The sequence below is a fragment of the Eumetopias jubatus genome, unplaced genomic scaffold, assembly GCF_037043125.1.
Source record: "Eumetopias jubatus isolate StellerSeaLion01/CBP00866 unplaced genomic scaffold, mEumJub1_p1.0 scaffold_8, whole genome shotgun sequence".
Classification (NCBI taxonomy): Eukaryota; Metazoa; Chordata; class Mammalia; order Carnivora; family Otariidae; genus Eumetopias; species Eumetopias jubatus.
The window spans coordinates 84,765,429-84,790,715 of record NW_028274814.1 but is presented as its reverse complement, the minus strand read 5'-3'; the positions used below and the strand labels follow the sequence as shown (position 1 = coordinate 84,790,715).

The 25,287-nt window shown below is 41.9% G+C and overlaps 1 protein-coding gene across 2 annotated transcripts in view; it reads right to left on the bottom strand.

Moving 5' to 3' along the window:
• Positions 1-25,287, bottom strand: part of RBMS2 (RNA binding motif single stranded interacting protein 2) — a 65,307-nt gene that overhangs the window by 16,733 nt on the left and 23,287 nt on the right. For both annotated transcript variants that reach the window (XM_028110918.2, XM_028110919.2), the window contains 3 exons: positions 6,529-6,695; positions 1,739-1,797; positions 773-864 (listed from right to left, as the gene is read on the bottom strand). In XM_028110918.2, the coding sequence (XP_027966719.1) occupies positions 773-864; positions 1,739-1,797; positions 6,529-6,695 (318 nt within the window). The remainder of the gene's footprint in view (positions 1-772; positions 865-1,738; positions 1,798-6,528; positions 6,696-25,287) is intronic.

The window sequence follows — 25,287 nt, the reverse complement described above, 5'->3', positions numbered from 1 at the left end:
GCTGTATTTTTAAGAATTGAAGCAGTCACTGCCCTAGACACTGGGTCACCAGCAACTTCAACCCCTCAGGGCTTTGTCTCTCTTCCACCAGACAGCGCAGGGGGACCGGCAGGCCTGCCTCATCAGCTCTACAGAGTATTCACAAGGACTTCAAGAAGGCAAGGGGGCAATCCCACAGAAAAAAAGGGATAGAAAAGCCTCGAGTTTTCTAGTAAGTTGGATTAAAATAAAAGCTGCAGGGAGATGTGACAAGGAGGGACAGTTTCCTTCCTTGCTGTGGCTTCCCTCTCCCCCACCCCTAGCAACTCTCCTACCCTACCTCCCCTATCCCCCAAACACGCACCAAGGGAGAACAGCATGGGGAGGTACAGAGCAAGGCTCTGAACTTCTGAGCTGACAACTCGCTGCTTCGGAGAATGTTGCAAAACTACCACAAGCTGCTTGGTAGGGAAGTAGGGCCAGGGTGGAAATGGGGAAACAAAGAGAAAGGGAAGCCTCTTGACCCTCTCACCTGATTACATTATAATACTTGATGAGAGGAACAGAGTCTCCAGAGCTACCTGCCACAGATTTTGAAGACCACCTCCCTCTAGTAGCCAAGGGGTACTCCATGGGACCCAGCCTGTCTTTGGCCAGATAGTCAAAAAGTGCTGCAGATAGCCCTTGCCCATCAGGTTCATGGCCTTAAACCCTCTGGAAGGAAGCCTTAGAACTCACCCTGTGGTGCTAACCACCAGCCCTCTGAGGAACAGACACGGGGCAGAAGCCTTACCTTTGCCATCTGTGCCTGCACTCCACTGGCCTTCAGTGCCGTGACAGCTTTCTGTGCGGCTGAAGGACTGTCGAAGTCCACAAAGCCATAGCCTGGAACAGGGAAACAGCATCACTGGGAGGTGGGGGTGTAAGGGAGGTAGGAGGCCCAGGCTTTTCAGGAGACAGAGGAAGAGTTATGATCCATGGAACAGAAGTGGCAGGGAGAGAGAGAAATTAAGAGGTTTCAGGTGGTTATCCGTGTGCTCTTCAAACCCCATGAGATTTGGTCTATTTACAGCTAAGAATGCCAAGGGCAATGATGTCTTTATGGTGTTCTTGCCTTTTTCCGTCCCCACTAAGAAATTGGAGGTTTCAGAAACTAGGCTCTTTTAACAGTCCGCAGCCCCCACCCCTAACAGAACTCTTTTCTGTTTTCTAGCCACATCCCAGGAACGCTAGGCATGTAGGGTATAGGGCCTCTCCACTGCAGATAGCCAGCCGCCTACGAGAAGCCCCACCCCACCCCAACAGATGGTCCTTTCCCTCCTTCCACTCTTCATCCCCACCTAGAGCTGCTCGAAATCTCAACAAAGCTATTCATCCTTACAAAGGAATACCCACCAGGTCACCCCACCACTGTCACCACCACAAGCTTTTACAAGGCTTTACTAAGTAGAAATAAGCTTACCTACCCATACCCACCCTCCGATCTGGGGAATCTTCATGGAAACATGAAGTACAGAGTAAGCTCAAGGGACTCACAGGCACCCTGCAGGCTTCTAGCCTTGGGTCCCCAAGATAGCATTTTCAGCTCTAGCTGTCTGGTCACCAAACAATCTAAATATCTACTAGTCTTTTAAGCCTGAAAGCCTTAAGAGACTCCTCCCCTCACTTGGTCCTAGGAGCACAGCGCAGAGAAGAGCAGGGGCAAGGGGCAGCCTCACTCGCACTCACGCTCCATCACCAAAGACAGCTGCTCTCTCACCTTTGCATTTGTTCGTGCTCTTGTCCAGGATGGCCTTAGTGGAGACAATCTTGCCATATCTGAGGGAAAAGAAAATGCAAAGTGATAATGTGGGGGCAGGAATTTGGAACAGGACATCTGGATGAATCTATGCCCTTTCTTCACAACTGTTCCCACTCAAACCTTAATAAAAACAAGAAGAAATGAATTTCAAATGTCATGCTTATCATACAAACCCATTCTCCAAAGGTGCCTACAAGAAATAAGGTAACTGTAGTCCTTATAATATCAACACATTTCTCTCTTCTTCCCCACCTAAGGCTCAGATATGAGTTGGAAAGAGACTACTGTCTTCTGGGAAAGCAGCTTGGTGATGTCCACATAGCAGAGTGTGTACGGGCAGAGCTCTGGCTGGATTCCTTGCAGACTGACTATAATCCTTAATAATTACTTACCTTCTTTTGGAGAAACACCATTCCTCCTAGGAAAAACCTATAGACGTTTCTCTTCTCTGACACCCTGTTCCCCACCCCAGGCGAAGGTTAACCTGAACAAAACTGCATCTGTTCAAACCCTGGTTCCGCCACTTTGTAGCTATCCGCCATCTTGGACAAGTCATTTAACCTTCCGGGGCCTCAGTCTCATCATCCGTGGAGACCGGATTGTTGGGAATATGAAATGAATTCATGAATATGAATATGCACTAATGTCTACCACATGGTAAACACTTGGAAGTTCTTAACTGCTATTATTATTATTATATTCAAGGAACCTCAACCTTAATGCAAGCCGTTCTCTCTCCTGCTTTGCTTTATTCTAAGACTTCTATTTCTCACTGTCAAGACCTGAGCATGTTAGGGAAATGAATGGGTATAAGACCAGGTGCAACAACAGTGTTAGGAAAATTACCCAAAACGTGACAATAAGACAAAATGAAGACTGCATATCCTTTCGGTGTTGTTCTGGAACTCTGTCTAAAAGGCCCATTTGAAATATATTTCATTATCTAGGGGGATGTTTCTTTGTTTGACTTACTATTTACTACTGATTAGAGTCCAGACCTTGCAAAGATAGGTATTAGCTTGTAGATTTTGTCCAGTAGAAATGCAAATTTCTTTTTTTTTAGTTTTTAACAAAGATTTTCTTTATTTATTTGGGGGGGTAGCAGAGGGACAGGGGACAGGAGACTCCATGGTGAGCACAGAGCCCAACGTGGGGCTTGATCCCATGACCCCAAGACCATGACCTGAGCCAAAATCAAGAGTCACATGATCAACCGACTGAGCCACCCAGTGTCCCAATGCCAATAATTTCTGTCCAGTAGGGAAGAGAATCCCAAAGGTTTCTGTTTTATAATGTCCCATAGGATATGAACCAGTTTTGTTTATAACCTAGCAATCTTATTCCAACACTCTTTCTTCAGTACCTACATTCAGTCCCTCAAATGCTCTTTGAACCCATTTTACCATTCTGTTGGTTCCCTTATTCATGAATGAAATAAACCCTGAGCATGTGTTTACCTATCTTTGTAGGAGTCATGTTTTTCAACTTTTTGAAAATTATACTTTGGCAGCAGAGACATGTGGAGTTCCCCGAACTTGAGCAGTGCAGTACCACAGGGCAGGACTATACTAGAAGTGTTCCACCAGAAAGAAGTCTCTAGGAAGGTGAAATTATTCCACTCTAGGAAGGTGAAATTATTAAAGATACAGGAGAACAGAAATCACTAACAGAATCAGAAGTACAGGATTTAACTGAAAACAGTTGGCAGGGACTAAACACGAGGCCAATACCCCAAACAAGTATTGTGGGGGATCCCCCTATCCCTAAAGAACATTATGATGATTGATATATTTGTTTTGCTCCTTGGCAGCCTCTCACTGACTTTTTTGGTGGGGCTTCTGTCACCTAATGGATTAGACAGAATAAGCCAAGCAGTGGTCTGGAGGTTGGGAAAAGAACACATTATAATGGCAGTGGGGATGAATGTGGCGCTCCTAGCCCTATTTGGATTCTTTCCCAGATGCAGGCAAGGGAAGGGATGCATGAGACCAGCGGGAGGACATATATGCCGCCATCCTTAGCAAGGCCCCAGGGTCTGAGTGGGCCAAGACTTAGAGCCCAGAGCTTCCACTGCAGCTGGCAACAGCTGGCTGCTGCTCCTTCCTCCTAAGAGGAAGGAGCCCCTCCAGACAGTCAGGGGTTCCAGTCTCAGACTCCAGGCCTCTCCTGCCTGCCCAGCAGGGGTTGGCATCCGGCAACATTCACGTCCCCTACAACCTGAGACACAATTGGGACAAAAACAGGAGGTCCCTCTAGGCATGGTAAACACCCTTCCTAGAAAGTTAACTCCCAGCTCACAGCATCCATAAGGGTTCCAGCCATCTGCTCTTCTCAGCCTCCTTTTTTGTCATAATTCATCTAGCACCTAGTCTTTCCCTGCCTCATTTCTACTCCTCCATAGTCCCCTATCAGGCTCCTTGGTTCTAGCCCATATCATGACCCTGAGTACTCTCATCCCTTCAGACACTAAGGTAAGGCAAATGTTGGGGAGAGCAAAATGAAAGTCTAAAAGCATAGTGATGTTGGGGCGCCTGGGTGGCTCAGTCGTTAAGCGTCTGCCTTCGGCTCAGGTCATGATCCCAGGGTCCTGGGGGGCTCCCTGCTCCACGGGAGGTCTGCTTCTCCCTCTCCCACTCCCCCTGCTTGTGTTCCTTCTCTCACTGTGTCTCTCTCGGTCAAATAAATAAATAAAATCTTAAAAAATAAATAAAAGTATGGTGAAGTAGAACTGAGTTTTTGTCTGTCTTGTGGACTGAGAGGATTTTTATAGCACATTATATTTAGGACAAGAAACAGAGGGTACAGAAATCAAAGAACTAGCCTGATATGATAGTCTTTTCCTTCATAAATCAACATTTCTGCCAATTCCCATTCCCCTCAAAAATTACTAGTCCTAGACTAAGTCCCCTCACTTCCATTTAAATACTTTTCTAGCAAGGCGAGTTTTACACGTATGCCTAGCCTTTAGAAACTGAGTTTATGCAGCCCAGTGCTAGCAAAAATGTACCAAACCTCAGAAGAATAAGGGACTTATAAAATATCTCTGATGACTTCTACAACTACATTTTGGGGGCAGAATGTTCTGCCTTTCCAGGATTTGGAACAGCTGGAATTTACATATACTCTTGTGGGAGTTTGGATTAGTTTAAACACTTCAGAAAATCATTTAGTATCTACAAAAGCTGAACATATGTGCATCCCGTGACTCCGCAATTTTACTCCTAGGTATATACCCAACATAAATGTGTACACATATGCACCAGAAGCCGTGAACAAGTTCATGGCAGCACAATTCATATTCATAATAGTCACAAACTGGAAACAATTCAAATGTCCAGCAACAGTAGAATGGGTAAATAAACTATGGTATATTCCTATGAAGGAATTCTATAAAGCAATAAGAATAAACAAAGTTTTGCTACATGCAACAATATAGAGAAATCTTACAAATAACAAACAAACAAACAAAAAGAGCAAAAGAAGCCAGACATAGAAGGGCATGTATGCTCTAGTATTGTCTTTACATGAAGTTCAAACAAACCACACCAACTGATTATTTAGAATCCAAACGGTAGATTGGTTGGGGGCAGGAGGGATAGAAACTGAGAGGTGGGCTTCAGAAGAGCTGGTAATGTTCTATTTCTTGACCTGGTCACAAGGGACTGTTACGAGGGTATGTTCACTTTGTGAAGTCACTGCTATGTATATATTTACGATTTGTGCACTTTTCTATATGTTATATATCAATAAAAAGTTTTAAAAGATGGTAATTACACAGTCTAAGGTTAATATTTCTATTTCTTTCTACCATTCACTTACCCAAACAATTTTCCCCCTTCCCACCCCCAGACTTCTTCCTCTAACTATTCCCCCAAATATATCATTTGAAACCCATATATTTCTGCCAAACAGAACTGAGCTGGCATCTTTGGACTCTTGCAATTTTCCCAGCATTCCCAAAGGAGCTAATTCCATGGTAGTTATGTCAACCTCATGACAAATCTGTGAAGAACCCCGAAAGGTCTGTAGGGGGTAGATGCAGAGTGACAGCCTCTTTCTCCACCTTCTCCTTCATCCACTAATTTGAGAGCTCCTCCGGGTCACTGGGATTATCTGCATCAGCAAAAACTCTCCTCAGTGTACAATTCGATTAGCTAGTTCCACTTTCTTCTATCCCTACTGCCGGCTCCCACTGCCTTCTAATCAGTATTGTTAGGGACATTGAGCGTTTCTTTCTTTCTTTTTATTTATTTTTTTTTTAGATTTTATTTATTTATTTGTCAGAGAGAGAGAGAGAGAGCACAAGCAGGGGGAACAGCAGGCAGAGGGAGGAGCAGGCTCCCCGCTGAGCAGGGAGCCCGATGCAGGGCTCGATCCCAGGACCCTGGGATCATGACCCGAGCCGAAGGCAGACGCTCAAATGACTAAGCCACTCAAGCATCCCAGGACATTGAGCACTGCTATTTGAGGTGTAAGGACAGGTATCTTCCCACAAAGACCATAAGTTCTGGGAGCACAGTGGAAACAGTCACATATTAGGCTTCAAAGGCCAGCCCCATCCTGACTTTCCTCAGAGAAACATACAAAGGTTTTATATATTAGTAGCAGGTAGAATTTCTTTAAGAGGGGCTGCTAAGAAATCTTGTGACAAACTGGACTGCATTTCAGGACACGAGTATCTGGCAAGAAGCCAGTATCACCAAATCCATACTGGCCCTCAAAGCCTACCCACATGTTCCCCAACTTACGACTGGCACAATTTGACAAGATCCTGGTCAGTAGTGCCTGGTTGCAATCCCCGGATATAGAGGTTGGTTTTGCTCAACTGGTCATTTCCATTGCTCCCACTGCTGCTGTTCGGGGTACTGTTGCTTGGACTAGGTGGTGCCATCTGCTGAGACAATGACACATAGGGCTGCAGAGAGACGGGAGGAATAGAAGGTCAGAAGCTTATACATTTAGATACTGGAGAGTGGGGAAGATTCTAGCTCCTTGGAAAGAATGAGTCCAAACTTTAACAGCAATTAACTCAATAGAGAGTAAAAACAAAACAAACTAACTAAAGGAATTCCTCTCTGCCATAGAATAAGAACATATATAACTGTTTTTACCTATCTTTCATGAATAATGAGAGGCCAAAATAAACTTGTTGAAGGTTTTGAAAAAAGGTACTTTGTTATAGTAGAATGTTTTTATCATACTGATACTGGAGAACACAGTGTATGCCTCTTAAGTAACCTGTGTAATGAGACAGGGCTAATAAAATCTAAGTTCTATTTAAAAATGATGAAGACGAAATAATAAAACTTTATCATAAAAGTATAAATAAGTTTAACATAGATGATTCAAAACACTGTAGAATATGAGAACTGCAAAATCCCTGTAGGAGCTTGAACATTACTGTAAACTTAGACAAATAAAATGAAATACTAATGATCATGTAAAAATACTAATTACCAGTAAAAACTGAAATTTGTTACCATACTAATAGGGATTTAGTCCTAAGTTGCTTACAAATTTTTAAAAGTTTGGGCACCTGGGTGGCTCAGTTGGTTAAACGACTGCCTTCGGCTCAGGTCATGATCCTGGAGTCCTGGGATCGAGTCCCACATTGGGCTCCCTGCTCAGCGGGGAGTCTGCTTCTCCCTCTGACCCTCTTCCCTCTCATGCTCTCTCTCATTCTCTCTCTCTCAAATAAATAAAATATTTAAAAAAATTTTTTTTAAAGTTTAAGTGAATGAACAATAGATACATTATGGTCAAGGAAACCCAAGATTTGGAACAAGCATCCCTTATCTTTTACTACTGATAGCAGGACAGGCAAGCAGACTCTGCTACATTTTTAAGGTACTTCTGTTAGAGGCAAATACCAAGTTGGCTGGAACATGGATCCATTCCTCATGGATATTTTAAATCCTTATGTTCTAATCAGGCTTTTAGTGTTTACATTTATATCGGGTTCATAATACCCTAAATTTGCATAGTTACCTATGATATACCATACTCATATTCAGTTCTCCCTAGGCTCAAAGCACTTTATAATATTAATTTATTTGGAATTGCTTCTCAAATGCTTTTTGGTGGTGGTGTTGAGGGCAAGCAGTACTAACAGAAGAAAAAGAGAAACATGAATATCAAAGAGGAAATCTTCCCCCCACAAAGAATCTTAATTAATGTGAAATGTGCCTCTGCTATTTTATGCCCCTGACCTTGAGCAAATTTTAAAATAAAATCTTTGCTTGGGCTAAAATATGTTGAAGCAGGAAGCGCCCCAAATAAATAAATAATCTTTAAAAAAATGACATTGAAATCTCCATTGGATTACTAGATTTGCAATAATAATCAAATACTGGGGCGCCTGGGTGGCTCAGTTGGTTAAGCATCTGCCTTTGGCTCAGGTCACGATCCCAGGGTCCTGGGATCGAGCCCCACATTGGCTCCCTGCTCAGCGGGGAGCCTGCTTTTCCCTCTCCTTCTACTGCTCCCCCTGCTTGTGCTCTCTCGCTCTGTCAAATAAATAAATAAGACCTTTAATAATAATAATAGTAATAATCAAATACTAGTGGGTCAAATACTGCCTCCTCCATTATCATTACTATCATAACTGCACCACCTGATTTAAAGTACATTCAAGACTGTGACCTATATTCTAATCATGATTGCTTCCAAGGTCAGAATAAGATTACTGCTAAAGATCATTCGGTAATACATGTCTTTCCTTGTCTCCAAGGAATTACTATTATTTACCCTTGGCTGAGAAAGCCAAACTTTTTCTCCTGAGTAGGAGATTCTAGGCCTCAAGTGATGATGATGATAATGACGACATCAACAACAAGGACAGAAAAAGCATCTCCAGTAGCATGAGACCATTTGCCTGAGTTTATCTATCCCCTTTCCCAATGTGAGAGCACATCTCTAAGAGAAAGTATCAAAGATGCCGGGACTGTGCAAACAAGAACACAAGGGTGAGGAAAGTTAAACTGAAAAGACGTTACCGGTTTGCTACATAGCTATAACCTTGGTTTTAATACTAAGGTCTTAGCTCTTAACTTAAAAATATGACTTAGTCGGGCGCCTGGGTGGCTCAGTTGGTTAAGCGACTGCCTTCGGCTCGGGTCGTGATCCTGGAGTCCCGGGATCGAGTCCCGCATCGGGCTCCCTGCTCAGCGGGGAGTCTGCTTCTCCCTCTGACCCTCTTCCCTCTCGTGCTCTCTATCTCTCATTCTCTCTCTCAAATAAATAAATAAAATCTTAAAAAAATATATGACTTAGTTGAGAATAAACTGGCTGCAAGGCCAGAAAAATTCCTAGGAAAAAAAAGATATGGTTCAAAAAAACCCACAAACTTTTTTTTTTTAAGATTTTATTTATTCATTTGAGAGAGAGAATGAGAGACAGAGAGCACGAGAAGGAAGAGGGAACTTTTATCTCTTGATATTCCTACGCAGTTTCTGAAATTGCCACATAGGTTTGCCTCCAAAGAGAAATGATAAAAATAAATAAATAAATAAATAAATAAATAAATAAATAAATAAATAAATAAATAAATAAAACTTGAGAAAGCCCCTAAGTAAAGCCTATCTGGCTTCACAAAAGGAACTATTTGGACAGACATAATAACTAATGTAAACTAAAAATCTATGTTTATCTATTATATAAGAGAGAAAAGGGGAATACGTACAACAGTACAGAGAACTGAGATATTCTTACGGGGGTAGGGAAGGATACAGCAGTATTGTCTCTCTTGACTTCTACTGAAATGGTTCTCTGAGGTCACTGGTCCTCTGTCAGGGCCTAAGCTAGAAACTGAAAAGCAAGATATTTCCTTAATCCTCCTGTACTATGGTAGATTTCATAAACCAAAGCAGGCTCTAAATCTTAAAGCTAATTTGCTTTTTATCACTTTGTCCTAAAAAATGTCATTTTCGTGTGAGCATCAAATCCAGGGTTATTAGAGAAGTTGAAATACGGGGTTCTTTTTAGGAAGGGATAGAAATCTATTACAAAAGGACGCCTGGGTGGCTCTGTTGGTTAAGCGTCTGCCTTCAGCTCGGGTCATGATCTCTGGGTCCTGGGATCGAGTCCCACATCGGGCTCCCTGCTCAGCGGGGAGTCGTCTTCTCCCTCTCTCTTTGCCCCTTCCCTTGCTCATGTGAGCACACATGCGCTCTCTCTCCTTCTCAAATAAATAAAATCTTAAAAAAAAAAAAAAAAAGAACAGGACTTGGAACTGTACTGTGCCCTATAATTCCAAGATGTGAACTCTTTAAACAAGGGCCCTCGCATTCGGCCTAGAATCTTAGATGCCTGAGATTATTAAATTTGCCTTCAGAAATAAAGGATGGTAGTATATTATGTATCAAAGGAATATGTAAAGTTATCCAGGAGAAGAGTACAGGTATCTGTGTTCTTATGAAGGAGATTTAATTCTGGAAGTGAATGGGAAACATTAGTGGGTTTATAAACAGAGAAACGATATCACATATGTCAGCCGCATTATCAAAGCTGGTTCAGAGACGTGGGACACCAGAGGTGGTGAGACTAGTTAGAAGGTATTAGACATGTAGGGAGGTAAGGAAAAAGCCTAAAGATTGGTGGGGCAGTGTTTAAAGGATGTGCAGAGAATACACTTTGATATATCCCATGAGAATATCTGGGGATAAATACCAGAGGAAGGGCTGGTGGGATGGGGGTACAGAAACGTCTAACTCCTTCATCTTCATCCAGAAAAAAAAAATCAAACTCCCTTCTTGCTGTAGCAGGAATTTTATGTTTCCGGTCTTGCTGAGTTATAGGAAACTGGGAGAGACGACAGTGTTCTTCCTTTTGTTCTCTTTCAAGAGATCATAATGGTAGAGATGATATAATGCCGACTTTCCACTCACTAAGTTTTCATCAGATCTTTAAAAGAATGATCCAGTCAGATAAGCTACTTGTTAATCAAACTATAATATAATAAAACATTGTCTTTATTCTGAAAATTAGGTTCTGATCAAGTGTTCATTTTGTGTGGTTTAATAAAATTCCAAAATCCTGTATCCATTCATTCGCCATCAAAGTCATCCCCATCCTGGGCCCTTAACTTTATTACCATCAGAGCAGGAGAAAACCCCACCCCATGTCTAGTGCCAAGCTAGCTAAGTTCCTGGCACATAGTATGCAGGCATGGATATTTGCTAAAAGGAGTAAAACAAACTCAGGGGATTTGCTATCACATATCATTTTAATAAACCCCTAAAAAAACTCACAGATATTCAATCCAGTGGCCTGACACCAAAATTCCTATTGCAACTTGGATATGGACGATCTATAAGACATGTTCCTGGAGCTGGTGGTCTCTAGGACATACAACATATCTGAACTTTTAAAAAAAAAATTCTTTTTTAAGTAAACTACTCCACACATGGGGATCGGACTCATGACTCCCAAGATCGAGAGCCGCATGCTCTCCCATGCTCTCCCGACTGAGTCAGCCAGGCGTCCCAATATCTGAACATTTTTGTCTAAAATACATTATTCCCCTGGTTTCATCATAATATCTCTTAATAAGAGAAAGTCCACTTTCCCTGAGAAAGAGACCCTTTGCACTATTTGAGTCATTCAATAAATATCTGAATACCAACTATGTGCAAGCCTCACAAATGCATAAGAGTATGAGTGAAATACTTCATAATAAATTTAAACACACACCCACAAGGAGCCATTAAGGAATTCACAAACCAGAGCTTACAATCTAGATAACTAGCAGAATGAAATATGTGTGCTAATGGGGATCCAAGCAAAACTGTATGAGTATGAAAGAAAAGACAGTTAATTCCTGAGGGAAAAGTTTCTCAAAAAAGACGGTGGTATCTTAAAGGATGTGTAGGATATTAAACTTTTCGTGGGGAGCCATAGGGAAATGCAAATCACAGTAATAATGAGATACCACTTCATATCCACTAGAATGGCTATAACAAAAAGATTACAGTTTTAATCAAAAATAATTTTGATGCTATAATCAACAATAACAAGTGTTGGCGAGAATATGAAGAATCTGGAACTCTTCTACACTGCTGGTGGGCACGTAAAATGACACAGCTGCTTTGAAAAACAGTTTGATGGTTCCTAAAATGGTTAGACACAGAGTTATCACATGACCCAGCAATTCCACTCCTAAGTATGTACCCAGGAGAACTGAAAACATATGCTCACACAAAACCTGTACACACATTTCACAGCAGCATTATTTATAATAGCCAAAAGTGGAAACAACACAAATGTCTATCAACTGACGAATAGATAAAGTGTACTATATCCATATAGGAAACTACTATTCAGCTATGAGAAGGAATGAAATAAGATACATGCTAAAACATCCATGAACCTTCAAAATATGCAGAGTGAAAGAAGTCACAAAGGAGCACATATTATACAATTCTATTCACATGAAATATCTAGAACAGGCAAGTCTATACAGACAGAAAATAGATTAGTGTGGGTGCCTGGGTGGCTCAGTTGGTTAAGCATCTGCCTTCGGCTCAGGTCATGATCCCAGGGTCCTGGGATCAAGCCCCACATCGGGCTCCCTGCTCAGCGGGAGTCTGCTTCTCCCTCTCCCTCTGCCCCTCCCCCCAACTCATGTTCTCACTGGCTCTGTTCTCTCTAATAAATAAATAACTAATCTTAAAAAAAAAATATGACGGGGATGGGTGGAGAGAAGAGGGCATTCCAACCACTAAAAACAACAGCCACAGGCTAGCATGAACTAGCACAGAATTCAGCTTAGGTTGGCATCAGCCTACTTCATTTCCAGATAGAAAAGTCCTAAGATTAATATATTTTCTTGAAATTCAAGTGGAAATATAGATCAACCATTAAATCATATCAGAGCAAGAAAGGGATATTTCAAGAAAGGCACTTGGCTGGCTCAGTCAGAAGACCATGCGACTTTTGATTTCAGGGTTGTGAGTTCGAACCCCATGTTGGGTGTAGAGAATACTAAAAAAAATAAATATGAGATGATGGACTCTGAAAAACAAACTGAGGGTTCTAGAGGGGAGGGGGGTAGGGGGATGGGTTAGCCTGGTGATGGGTATTGAGGAGGGCACGTTCTGCATGGAGCACTGGGTGTTATGAACAAACAATGAATCATGGAACACTGCACCAAAAACTAATGATGTAATATATGGTGATTAACATAACAATAAAAAATTTAAAAAAATAAAAAATAAATAAGTTTTAAAAAAATGGATATTTCCTACATTCCTCCTCTCCTTAAAAAAACAAACATTAGCAATATTAACAGCAAAACAAAACAAAAAGGCATCTCTGGAAAATGCAGAGCCTGAACCAGAGAACACATACCATGTGTCCACCATAGCTGGTTTTAAAAGCTGAGTCAGCACTTTCTACTCTTTCCTTTTAACTCAAGTAAACTTGACATCACCTCCAGCTCATCTCCTCCTCCTCCTCTTTCATGGCTCTTACCACTATGATAGCAATCTGTTTCCCACATCCCTTGAATACCAAGATGGTAACAGTACGGTGCACCAACCATACGGCCTCCAGGGAGTTATTTATGTTTATACCAAGTGGTGCTCAGACTGGGTCTCAAGTACAGGACTGATATTTAAAAACCCTCAGCCACAATAACTACAGAATCCTCAGTTAAGCATATAGCCACAGCATACTGCCCCAGAATCCATTTGCCCTTCCAGATCCACTCACCACTCTTGCCCACCTTGCTTTGTGTACCTGGCAGCTGACCATATAGAGTGCATGCGCAGGCTCCCTTGCCCTCTGGCTTCCAGCTGGATTTGGCTAACCAGATGTACACCAGCAGGAGATCAAAGGGTAGGAGGAGAATGAAGTCAGAGTATTTATTTCCCTAGCTCTTGCCAAAGCACCACGATTTGGCTGCATGCTACTGAAGCCCACAGTTCTTTCCATACAGCTACTCTCAGATTCTGAGGTAATCTCTCTCACTACTTAGCTTTATTAGATCTAGAGGTAATGAGGTAATGTAGGCTCTGTAATTGGTGGCCATAGGGTACTCTGCTCTCTTTCACTGGTTTCCTTAAACCCCTTTGTAAATAGTCTCTTTATTAAATCTTTCTCAAATTACTCAATTTGGATATACCATCTGTTTCCTTTTGGGATCCTGAATGATGAACCAACCATTCTACCTTGAAGACTCGGGTGGAAGATTTATGTCAGAAGCTCTTGAGAAACTCTGCTTTCTTCAAAACTGAATAAAAAACCTTCTCACCGTGCAAAAATCCTCAAGGCACAATTTAACACAGAATTCTGTTCTCTGTCGATTTGTCTAAACTTTAACAGTGTCTTAAATCCTTTCACATTTATGATTTCATTTGATCTTCCTGACAACTCTGTGAGGTCAGAACAGGGGATATGTTCTTCTCTTTTGAAACTTAGAAACTGAGGCTCAGTCTTATTTCAGCATTCCCTCTGTTATATCGCTTTGCTTTTTGTGAAGCAGAACCAAGGTATAGAAAACCCAAATACTGAAAGTACCCAAACCAGGGCAAACAGCTGAGTAAACACATAAAGCAGCCTTTTACATGATCCTATATCCTTTGTTTTTCTCCCTTCTGGAAAGAGAAGAGTTCTAAGTTCCCAGGCAATAGGTAATGTCTAGTCAGGGTAGAACATTTAAGGAACAAAGGTATTTGAACTATGACTCAAATACGCAAAAGGAAATCTCTTATATAGACTGGTGCTTACAGAAAACAACTAGAGCAAGAGCCCTCCACTGAAGTATATGGGCAATTCTATGGTGGGCAGAGCCCTTTTGGACACAGTGGTTTTAGGGAGCATAGCCCATGTCTGCAACCCAAGTAATAACCAACTATGTCACCAGTTTGTGGGTACATGTCAGTGTGGTAATACCTCGTATGTACCAGGAAACGTACAGCAAAGAGTTTAATAACTTCTCAGGACAACAGAAGAATCTTTAAGGGTTAAGCAGCTGAAGTCAGAACGTCAACAGCCAATTGCTTGGGAAGAATAGGTGTGGAACACAACTGAGCCCCCACTGAGTGTTATTCTGCATTACCAAACGACTCCACTATTCAGCTTGGCTGGAGGATCATCTGTGTCCGGGAGAATATATGGCCTGGGAAGGAACTGTAAAGTGAACAAGAATAGCAGCATCATTAGAGCTCCATGGCTCAAAAAGAGAAGTGTACCTGCCTCTTCCACAATACAGCTCTTTCAGACAGAGAAAAGATAGGAAAAGAGAATGCCTGCCTATAGTCTGTTTTACCCTACCTCATCATTTACCATATTTTCATCATTTGACACAATTTCATTTTAGCCAGAAATAGATCATAAACCCAAAGGAAGTTAGGAAACACCAGCACTCCTCTTTTCCACCCTCACACTACCTGTTCAAAGAATACTCAGATTGGCAGATTGGGGATCTGGTCTTATTAAGACTCAAAGTCATGAAAAGATTCTGCTCCTCTGGTCGTTATAGAATTTTTTTTTTCATTATAGAAATACTTTTGATTCACCAAACAATAAATACTGGCAATACTACACACCTGAAGGAACTGGCCTAACCCACGTGTGCCTAGTCTATTTCCAGATCAAAATAAAATGTACATATGCAACCGGCCAGTAATACATCAGGTGTATCAAGTCCTTATCTTTGTTCTAGCCTGTCTTTTACAATTCACAAAGCCCTCACAAATTCTAATATAATATGCGTACAAGTATCTCTAAAAAGATCCAAGAGAAACAGCTGATAATTATGGCTACTAGAAAGGAACTAGGTATATGGAGTATGGGGTGAAAACACAGACTTTTTCTATATTTCATTAATACCCATTTGAACCTTTTGGGTTTTGGGGGGTTTTTTTGGTTGTTGTTTTTTTGGGAGGGTTCTTTTTTTTAAAGTTAAATTCAATTAATTAACATATAATGTATTATTAGTTTCAGAGGTAAAGTTCAGTGACTCATCAATATTATATAATACCCAGTGCTCAGGGGCACCTGGGTGGCTCAGTTGGTTAAACGGCTGCCTTCGGCTCAGGTCATGACCCCAGGGTCCTGAGATCAAGCCCCGCATCGGGCTCCCTGCTCAATGGGGAGCCTGCTTCTCCCTCTCCCTCTGCCTGCCGCTCCCCCATGCTTGTGCTCTCTCTCTTGCTATCTGTCAAATAAATAAATAAAATCTTAAAAAAAATACCCAGTGCTCATTCCATCCAGTGCCCTCCTTAATGCCCATAACCCAGTTACCCCATTCCCTCACCCCTTCCCCTCCAGCAAACCCTCAGTTTGTTTCCTATGATGGAGTCTCTTATGACTACCCCATCCCCTTACCCCCTCCCCTCCAGCAAACCCTCAGTTTGTTTCCTATGATTAAGAGTCTCTTATGGTTTGTCTCCCTCTCTGATTTTGTCTTGTTTTATTTTTCTCAGGTTTCTTTTACCAGCCAGAATCATGTGTATGTATTGTTCTTTGATGTGTTTGTTGGAGATGTTCTCAGCCTAGCACACTCCTTTTATCCATTATATATTCCACAAAATTAGTGTCACTATTTGGGTTGCTTCATTCTGCTGTTATAATTATTTTTTTAAGATTTTTATTTATTTATTTGACAGAGAGACAGCAAGAGAGGGAACACAAGCAGGGCGAGTAAGGAACACAAGCAGGGCGAGTAGGAGAGGGAGAAGCAGGCTTCCCGCTGAGCAGAGAGCCATGTGGGGCTCGATTCCAGGACTCTGGGATCATGACCTGAGCAGAAGGCAGACACTTAATGACTGAGCCACCCAGGCACCCCTGCTATTATAATTATGTCCACTTTTGTGCACAAACTTGAGCACAGGGGCTGGAATTTGAAGGAAAGAGTGTCAATTTGAGTCCTTGTCAATCTGAGGTGAAGGTGTGTTGACTTGGCATTGAGCAGGTGGCAGGCCATGCATACTGACTCAGGCAGGAGGGTGGCTGGACTATGAATTTGGGACCCACAGGCCGATGACATCATTGTGATGGGGACGTGGGTGGCTTTGCTCCTGGTCATGAATTCCTTTAACTTTTATTTGTCTGGGAAACTCTATCTCACCTTCTATAGTGAATGAAAGCCTTGCTGAATAAAGTAGTCTTGGCTGTAGATTTTTTCCTTTTAGCACTTTGAATATATCACGCCACTCCCTTCTGGCCTGAAAAAGTTTCTGCTGAAAAACCCACTGACAGTTTTATGAGGTTTCCCTTGTATGTAACCGCTTTCCTTTCTCTTGCTGCTTTTAAAATCCTCTTTATCACTACTTTTGGCCATCTTATTTACTTTGTGTCTTGTGCAGAACTCTTTGGATTGGTTTTGTTGGGGGCTATCTGTGCCTCCTGGATCTGGATTTCTCTTTCCTTCCCCAGATTCAGGAAGTTTTCAGCTATTATTTCTTCAGATAAATCTGCCCCATTTTCTCTCTTCTCCTTCTGGGATCCCTATCATGTGACTGTTATGCTTGACAGTGTCGCTGAGTTCCCTGGGCCTATTTTTTTTTTTTTTTTTAAGATTTTATTCACCTAGGGCGCCTGGGTGGCTCAGATGGTAAAGCCTCTGCCTTCGGCTCAGGTCATGATCCCAGGGTCCTGGGATCGAGTCCCGCATCGGGCTCATTGCTCAGCAGGGAGTCTGCTTCTCCCTCTCCCTCTGCCTCTTCTCTGTCTCTCTCGCAAATGAATAAATAAAATCTTTAAAAAAAAAAAGATTTTATTCACCTATTTGTCAGAGAGAAAGAGACAGCACAACCAAGGGGAGCAGCAGGCAGAGGGAGAAGCAGGCTCATCACTGAGCAGGGAGCCCGATGTGGGACCCAATCCCAGAACCCCGGGACCATGACCCAAGCCAAAGGCAAACACTCAACCGACTGAGCCACCCAGGCATTCCCCCCTAGGCCTATTCTCATTTTGCATATTTTTTCCCCTCTCATCTGCTCAACTTGATTACTTTCCCTTACTCTGTCCTCCAGGCTGCTGATTTGTTCTTCTACTTCCTCTTGTTTGCTATTTATTCCAGGTGGTCTATTTTTATTTTCATTTAGTGAGTTCATTATCTCTAATTGGTTCTTTATTAGGTCTCCTGTCTCTTGGTGGAGGGTCTCGTGGAGGTCCTGCACTCCTTTCTCAATTCTAGCAAGTATCTTTATGAGCATTACTTTAAATTCACTATCAGACATATTACTTATCTCCATTCTGTTTAACTCTCTTGCTATGATTTTGTTCCGCTCTTTCAATTGGAACATATACCTCTGTCTCCTCATTTTGTCTGTTGCTGCATCTGTTTCCACATGTTAGGAAAGTCAGTTACGTCTCCCACACTTGAAAGTAGTGGCTTTATGAAGAAGAGGTCTTGGAGTGCCCCACAGTACAATGTCTTCACCAGAAAATAGTGCTTCAGGGTGTCTCCTTGTGTGTCGCGTGCACCCTCCTGTTGTGGCTGGGATGTGTTTGCCTTCAGTCCAGCCTACAAAGGCTCTCTTTACCCTGTTGCAGGCAGAGTCTGGTGCCTGTGGTGTTAGTGGGCCGGTCCAGGGACGCCTTGGGCTTGAGTTGAGTCAGACCAAGTGTTTGCCAGAGATGAAGGAGCACCAAACTGCAGGGCATTTTCCCTGTGTTGTTCCTTGAGAAGCTTTTATTGGTGGGGGGTGGGGAGCCTATAGTCAGACCAACTGCCTGCCCCCCAGCCCACTGCTGGGGTCACAGTCAGATTGGTGTGTGGTTATCTTCTCCCCCTGGAGCATGACTCACTTTGGAGTGCTGCTGACCCTTGTCTGGGCTGCTTGCACACTGCCAGGCCTCTGGCATTGCTTTGATGGGATCTTGCCAAGAACGTATCAGAGTAGGTGGATCTACTTCGCTGTGGCCTCTTGTCTGTGCCAGGCTGCAGAGAGTCTGTTCTGCCAGTCTTCGAGTCACTTTCTGAGTTATTTATGCCAATGTGGGTGTTCTCTAGGTTGCCACGTGGCAAGAGGTGAGCCCAGGGTCCTCCTACTCCGCCATCTTCCCAGCAGCCTCTGCCTGAACCTTTTGTTTTACACCAAGTCCCTACATCTATTATCTATTTAAAAACAAATAAAAGTTGGGGCAGCTGATGGGCTCAGTCAGTAGAGCATCCAACTCTTTTTCTTTTTTTAAGATTTTATTTATTCATTTGAGAGAGAGAGTGAGCGAACAAGCAGAGGGGTAGAGAGAGAGGGAGAGGCAGGCTCCCTGCCAAGCAAGGAGCCCGACATGGGACTCAATCCAGGGACACGGAGATCATGACCTGAGCCAAAGGCAGACACTCAACCAACTGAGCCACCCAGGCACCCCAAGCATCCAACTCTTGATCTCAGGTCTTGAGTTTGGGCCCCACATTGGGTGTAGAGATTTTTTCTTAAGTTTATTTTTTTAGTACTCTCTACACCCAATGTGGGGCTTAAACCCAAGACCTCGAGATCAAGAGTCAGATGCTCTTCTGACTGAGCCAGCCAAGTGCCCCGTGCTTACTTTAAAATAAATAAATAAAAGTCTCTTAAAATTTTGACAGGAGCACCTGGGTGGCTCAGTTGGTTGGGTGTCTGCCTTCGGCTCAGGTTATAATCCCAGGGTTCTGGGATCAAGCCTGGCGTCAGGCTCCGTGCTGGGTGGGGAGTCTGCTTTTCCCTCTCCCTTTGCAGCTCCCCCTGCTTGTCCACTCTCTCTCTCTCTTCCTCCCCCTCTCTCAAATAAGTAAAATCTTAAAAAAAAAAAAAAATCTGACATACTATTTTTTTAAGTAGGATAGAATATTGGAGCACCTGGGTAGCTCAGTCGGTTAAGCATCTGCCTTCCACTCAGCTCATGATCCTAGTGTCCTGGGACTCAGCCCTGTGTCGGGCTCCTGGGTCAGTGGGGAGTCTGCTCCTGTCCCCAACCCCTGCTTGTGCTCACTCTCTCTCTCTCAAGTGAATAAATCTTAAAAAAAAAAAAAAAAAAAAAGGTAGGATAGAACATTAAAACAGTTGAGTCTATATAGCCTAAGTCCTGGATCCATGATCTTCTAATTCCTAAAATACCTTAAATCTTAAAAAGACAGTAATATGAACAAAACTAGTCCTTAGCAAAGTGTTAACCTACTTTATCAAACTCAAGACCTTAAACTACAATTGGAATGGCGCAGAGGTTGGAGGTAAGGTGTGGAGGTGAGGACTTACTGCTAAACTGAACACTGAATTTCAAAAACCAATTACAGTTTATCCTTAAACAACACAGGTTTGAACTGTGCAGGTACACTTATATGCAGATTTTTTTCGATACAGTACAGTACTGTAAATGTCTTTTTTCTTCCTTATGATATTCTTAATAACATTTTCTTTTCTCTAGCTTACTTTATGGTGAGAATACAGCATATAATACATATCACATACAAAATATGTATTAATCAACCATTTATGTTATTGGTAAAACTTCTGGTCAACAGTAGGCTATTAGTAGTTAAGTTTTGGGAGAGTCAAAAGCTATACCTGGATTTTCGACTGCACAGGGGTTTAGTGCCCCTAATCCTGGCACTGTTCAAGACAAAGGGATAAGTTCCCCAAAAGAGGAGGAGAAAATTCTTTTTCTTTTTTAATTCTTTATTTAAATTCAATTTAGTTAACATACTGAATTATTAGTTTCAGGGGTAGAATTTAGTGATCATCAGTAGCATATAACACCCAGTGCTCATCAAGTGCCCTCCTTAATGCCCACCACCCAGTTACCCCATCACCCTATCCACCTCCTTTCCAGCAACCCTGTTTGTTTCTAGAGTTAAGAGTCTCCTGCAGCACCTGGGTGGCTCAGTCAGTTAAGCATCTGCCTTTAGCTCAGGTAATGATCCCAGGGTCCTGGGATCAAGCCCCACATCGGGCTACTTGCTCAGGGGGGAAGCCTGCTTCTCCCTCTGCCTGACACTCCCCCTGCTCCTGTTCTCTCTCTCTCTGTGTCAAATAAATAAATAAAATATATATTTTTTTAAAAAGTCTCTTATGGTTTGCCTCCCTCTCTGTTTTTATCTTTTCTTTTTCCTTCCCTTCCCCTATGTTCATCTGTAGCTCTACCTATTTCCCCACCTCCCACAGGATTTCAAAGCAAATACTAAATATATCATGTCGTTCTAAAATATTTCAGCATGTAACCCGGAAAAAAATATTTTTTTCAAGTTTATTTATTTACTTACTTAAGCAGTCTTTACACCCAATGTGGGGCTCAAACTCACAAACCTGAGACCAAGAGTTGTACACTCTTCAAACTGAGCCAGCCAGGTGGCCCTGAAAAAAAATCTTTTTTATAAAACAAAGCACAATATTATATCACCTAAAAAATTAATAATTCCTGGGGTGTCTGGCTGGCACAGGTGGTAGAGCATATGACTCTTGACCTTGGGGTTTTAGGTTTGAACCCACATTGGGCATAGAGCTTACTTAAAAAAAAAAAAAAAAAAGAAAGAAAAACTTCCATTGTCTCACAGATGTCAAATTTTTGTTTTGTCTCATCTTGAAGTTTATTTGTTTGAAAATAGGATCCAGGGGTGCCTGGGTGGCTCAGTCATTAAGCGTCTGCCTTCAGCTCAGGTCATGATCCCAGGGTTCTGGGATCAACCTCTGCATCGGGCTCCCTGCTCCGCAGGAAGCCTGCTTCTCCCTCTCCCACTCCTGCTTGTGTTCCCTCTCTCGCTGTCTCTCTCCATCAAATAAATAAAATCTTAAAAAAAAAAAGAAAATAGGATCCAAAGGATCCAAATAAGGTCCACATACTGTGACTGGTTGCTATGTCTGACACCTCTTAATCAATAGGTTCCCTATTCATTCCTTTTTTTCTTTTGCAATTTATTTGTTAAGGAAATTGTGTTGGTTGATACACAGTAGTATAAATATTAAATCATTCAAAAAACATTTATTAAGTGCCTACTATTTGGAGAATAAAAACAAGAAGCTATAACTGAACAATTAGGGCGCCTGGGTGGCTCCATCACCTAAGTGTCCAACTCTTGATTTTGACTCAGGTCATGATCTCAGGGTTGTGAGATGGAGCCCGAGCCTTCCATCAGGCTCTATGTGGGGCATGGAGCCTACTTAAAATTCTCTCCCTCGACCCCTCCCCCCTCTCTAAAAAAATAATAAATATATATAACTGAACAATTATTGTTGTATTTTATGTAATGTAACATGTGGAGATGCTATGAAGAAATGCAAAATAAGAAAAGACTGGCCTTCAACGGGCATAAAATGTAATGCAAAAACAGAATAATGACATAGAAAAAATCAAAACAAAAAATAGTGACAATGTAAAAGTGCCCCTGGCCTACGCTCTCAAAAGTGACTACTGAAGTTAATCTACAAACAAAACAAAATAAAACACACAAAAAAACTGGAAAAGCGAATACAAGAAAATTGCAATTGACCTATTATTTTATTATCTTTTTGTCAGGCAAAGAGAAGGCAAAATAACATTGCTGGCTATCTACTATATTCCAAACCCTAGAGGATTTTGTTATCTAATATAATTCTTACGAAGAAGATAATAAGACCAGTATCATTTACATTTTGGTTTTTATTGATTTGGAAACTGAGATTCAGAGGACTTTGTTACTTTCCCAAGTTCACATAATTAATCAATAGCAGAATCTTATTCTTAATGCAGGATCATCTGGCTCACACACCCTTCCCATTGTTATTTCTTTGAAAAAGCAATGGCTTTCACAAACTATAAGCAGGGTCAATAATTAACCCCAATTATTAAAAAAAGAAAAATCAATTTCTAAAACGTCTTCAAGGGATGACCTGGGTGGCTCAGTCGGTTAAGTGTCTGCCTTTAGCTCAGGTCATGATCTCAGGGTCCTGGGATGGAGTCCCGCATCAGGCTCCCTGCTCAGCGGGAAGCCTGCTTCTGCTTCTCCCTCGGCCTGCTGCTCCCCCTGCTTGTGCTTGCTCTCTCTCTCTCTCTCTGGCAAATAAATAAATAAAATCTTTTTAAAAAATACCCCATTCCCCTAACCCCCTCCCCTTTGGTGTCATTTTTTGACTCTTCATTTTATTTTATTTTTTTTAAAGATTTTATTTATTTATTTGAGAGAGAGAACGAGAGAAAGAGAGAGAGAGCATGAGAGGGGGGAGGGTCAGAGGGAGAAGCAGACTCCCTGCTGAGCAGGGAACCTGACGTGGGACTCGATCCCAGGACTCCAGGATCATGACCCAAGCCGAAGGCAGTCGCTTAACTAACTGAGCCACCCTGGTGCCCTGACTCTTCATTTTAAAAAGTTTTATTTATTTATTTGAAAGCCTAAGGAGAGGGAGAGAGATGGGGGAAGAGCCAATGAAGCAATCAGATCACATACAATATTTATCAATTAAGTTCACCACCTTATATGGGTTCACAGCACCCCAAAACAATTAAAATAGTAACATCAAAGATCACTGATCACAGATTACATAAACAATAACAAATTTAAAAATTTGAAATATTGCTAAGATTACCAAAATGACACGAAGTGAGCAAATGCTATTGGAAAAATAGTGCCAAGTTGCTTAACACAGGGCTGCCACAAATCTTCAATTTGTAAAAAACACAATACCTGCATAGAACAATAAAGTGAAGCACAATAGGATGAGGTATGCCTGTACACATTCAGCTTTGCTACTCCACAATGGTTTTTTTTTGTTTAGAGAAAGAGCATGAGTGGGGAGAGGGGCAAAGGGAGAGGGGGAGAGAGAGAATCCAAGCAGGTTCCATGCTCATCGAGCAGCCCAACATGGGGCTTGATCTCAAGACCCTGAGATCATGACCTGAGCAGAAACCAAGAGTCAGTTGCTTAACCAACTGAGCCACTCAGGTGCCCCTCCACACTGGTTAAGTTTTAAAGTTTTACATCCCCACCAGATGGGGAAGTCCATAGCTTTCCATTTCCTTTGTTTTAATCATTGCTATATCTAGGTAGATAAATCTGTCAATTCTGGGGTAGTATTAGAAACCCACTGGCCCACAGATATAAGCTACCTTCTTGAATATTAGTTTTATTAATAATAAAAGTATTGTTTTCATTTCTATCTCTCAAACTTTCTTATTTCTCATGTGGATTGGAGGAAGAGGAATGCTTCAACCTGAAACCCCTCAAACCCCAACATTCTTTTTTTTTAAAGATTTTATTTATTTATTTGACAGAGAGAGAAAGACACAGTGAGAGAGGGAACACAAGCAGGGGGAGTGGGAGAGGGAGAAGCAGGCCCCCCGCTGAGCAGGGAGCCCAATTGATCGATGCAGGGCTCAATCCCAGGACCCTGGGATCATGACCTGAGCTGAAGGCAGATGCCCAACGACTGAGCCACCCAGGTGCCCCAAACCACAACATTCTTTAAGGGCAAGGCAAGTATTATTTTTGGTAGTTGAAATGGGGGGGGGTAAAATGTTAGCATGCCTGGCTCTCCCAGTTTGCAAATCCTATAATTATAAAATAATGATTTAATAATAATTCAACTTGGGTTAACAACCAAAAAAAATCATTTTCTTTATTTTACAAATGAGGAAAAATCAGATTCAGTTTTTATATAGGCACTCAATTATTCACTATTCATTTAGGAATTAAGCAGGCAATGAATCAATGTTTACTAAATGTTTTTTTCTTGATTATAGATCCCATTAACTAGCAGAAAGTGGTTACAACACAGGCTCAAAAAAATAAAAAAATAAACACAGGCTCAAAAATTACAAAGACTTTGGTTTAATTCTAGTGTGGCCATGTCCTAGCTGTGTGACTCTGGATTAGCTGCCTAACCTTACTGTAAAATGGGGACAGTAACAGCACCTATGCAATAAAATTGTTATGGAGATGAAAATAAATACATGTAAGGCTCTTACAATAGTGCCTGAGATATAAAAAGAGTTCACATCTATTTATTCAACAAATACTGAATGCCTGCTTTAGAGTACCTGGCAAGGACAGGTACCAAGGACAAAATGCTGAGCTATACCAGAGAGAGTCTTGGTCCTAATGAAATTTAGCATTTAGCGGAGATAAAGACATTAATCAAATAATCATAAAGTAACTGCATAATTACCCAGTGATAAATGGGCTAAAAAGAAAAAGAACAGAAAGCTGTGACCTACTTTAGTTAGTCTGGTCAAAAAGGTGATATTTAAGTGCAACTTCAAGGATGAGAAGAAACTAGCCATTCAGAGAATGAAAGAAGATCATTTCAGAAACAGGGAATGTAGGCAAAAGATATAAGGTGGGACTTTTTTTTTTTAAGATTTTATTTATTTGTTTGACAGAAAGAGAGAGAGAGAGAGAACACAAGCAGGGGGAGCAGCAGGCAGAGGGAGAGGGAAAAGCAGGCTCCCCGCTGAGCAGAGAGCCCGATGCAGGGCTTGATCCCAGGACCCCGGAATCATGACCTGAGCTGAAGGCAGAGGCGCTTAACCGACTGAGCCACCCAGGCGCCCCATAAGGTGGGACTTTCAAATGAATCTAAAAGGAACAGAAGGCTAGTTAAGTTAGAGTGTAA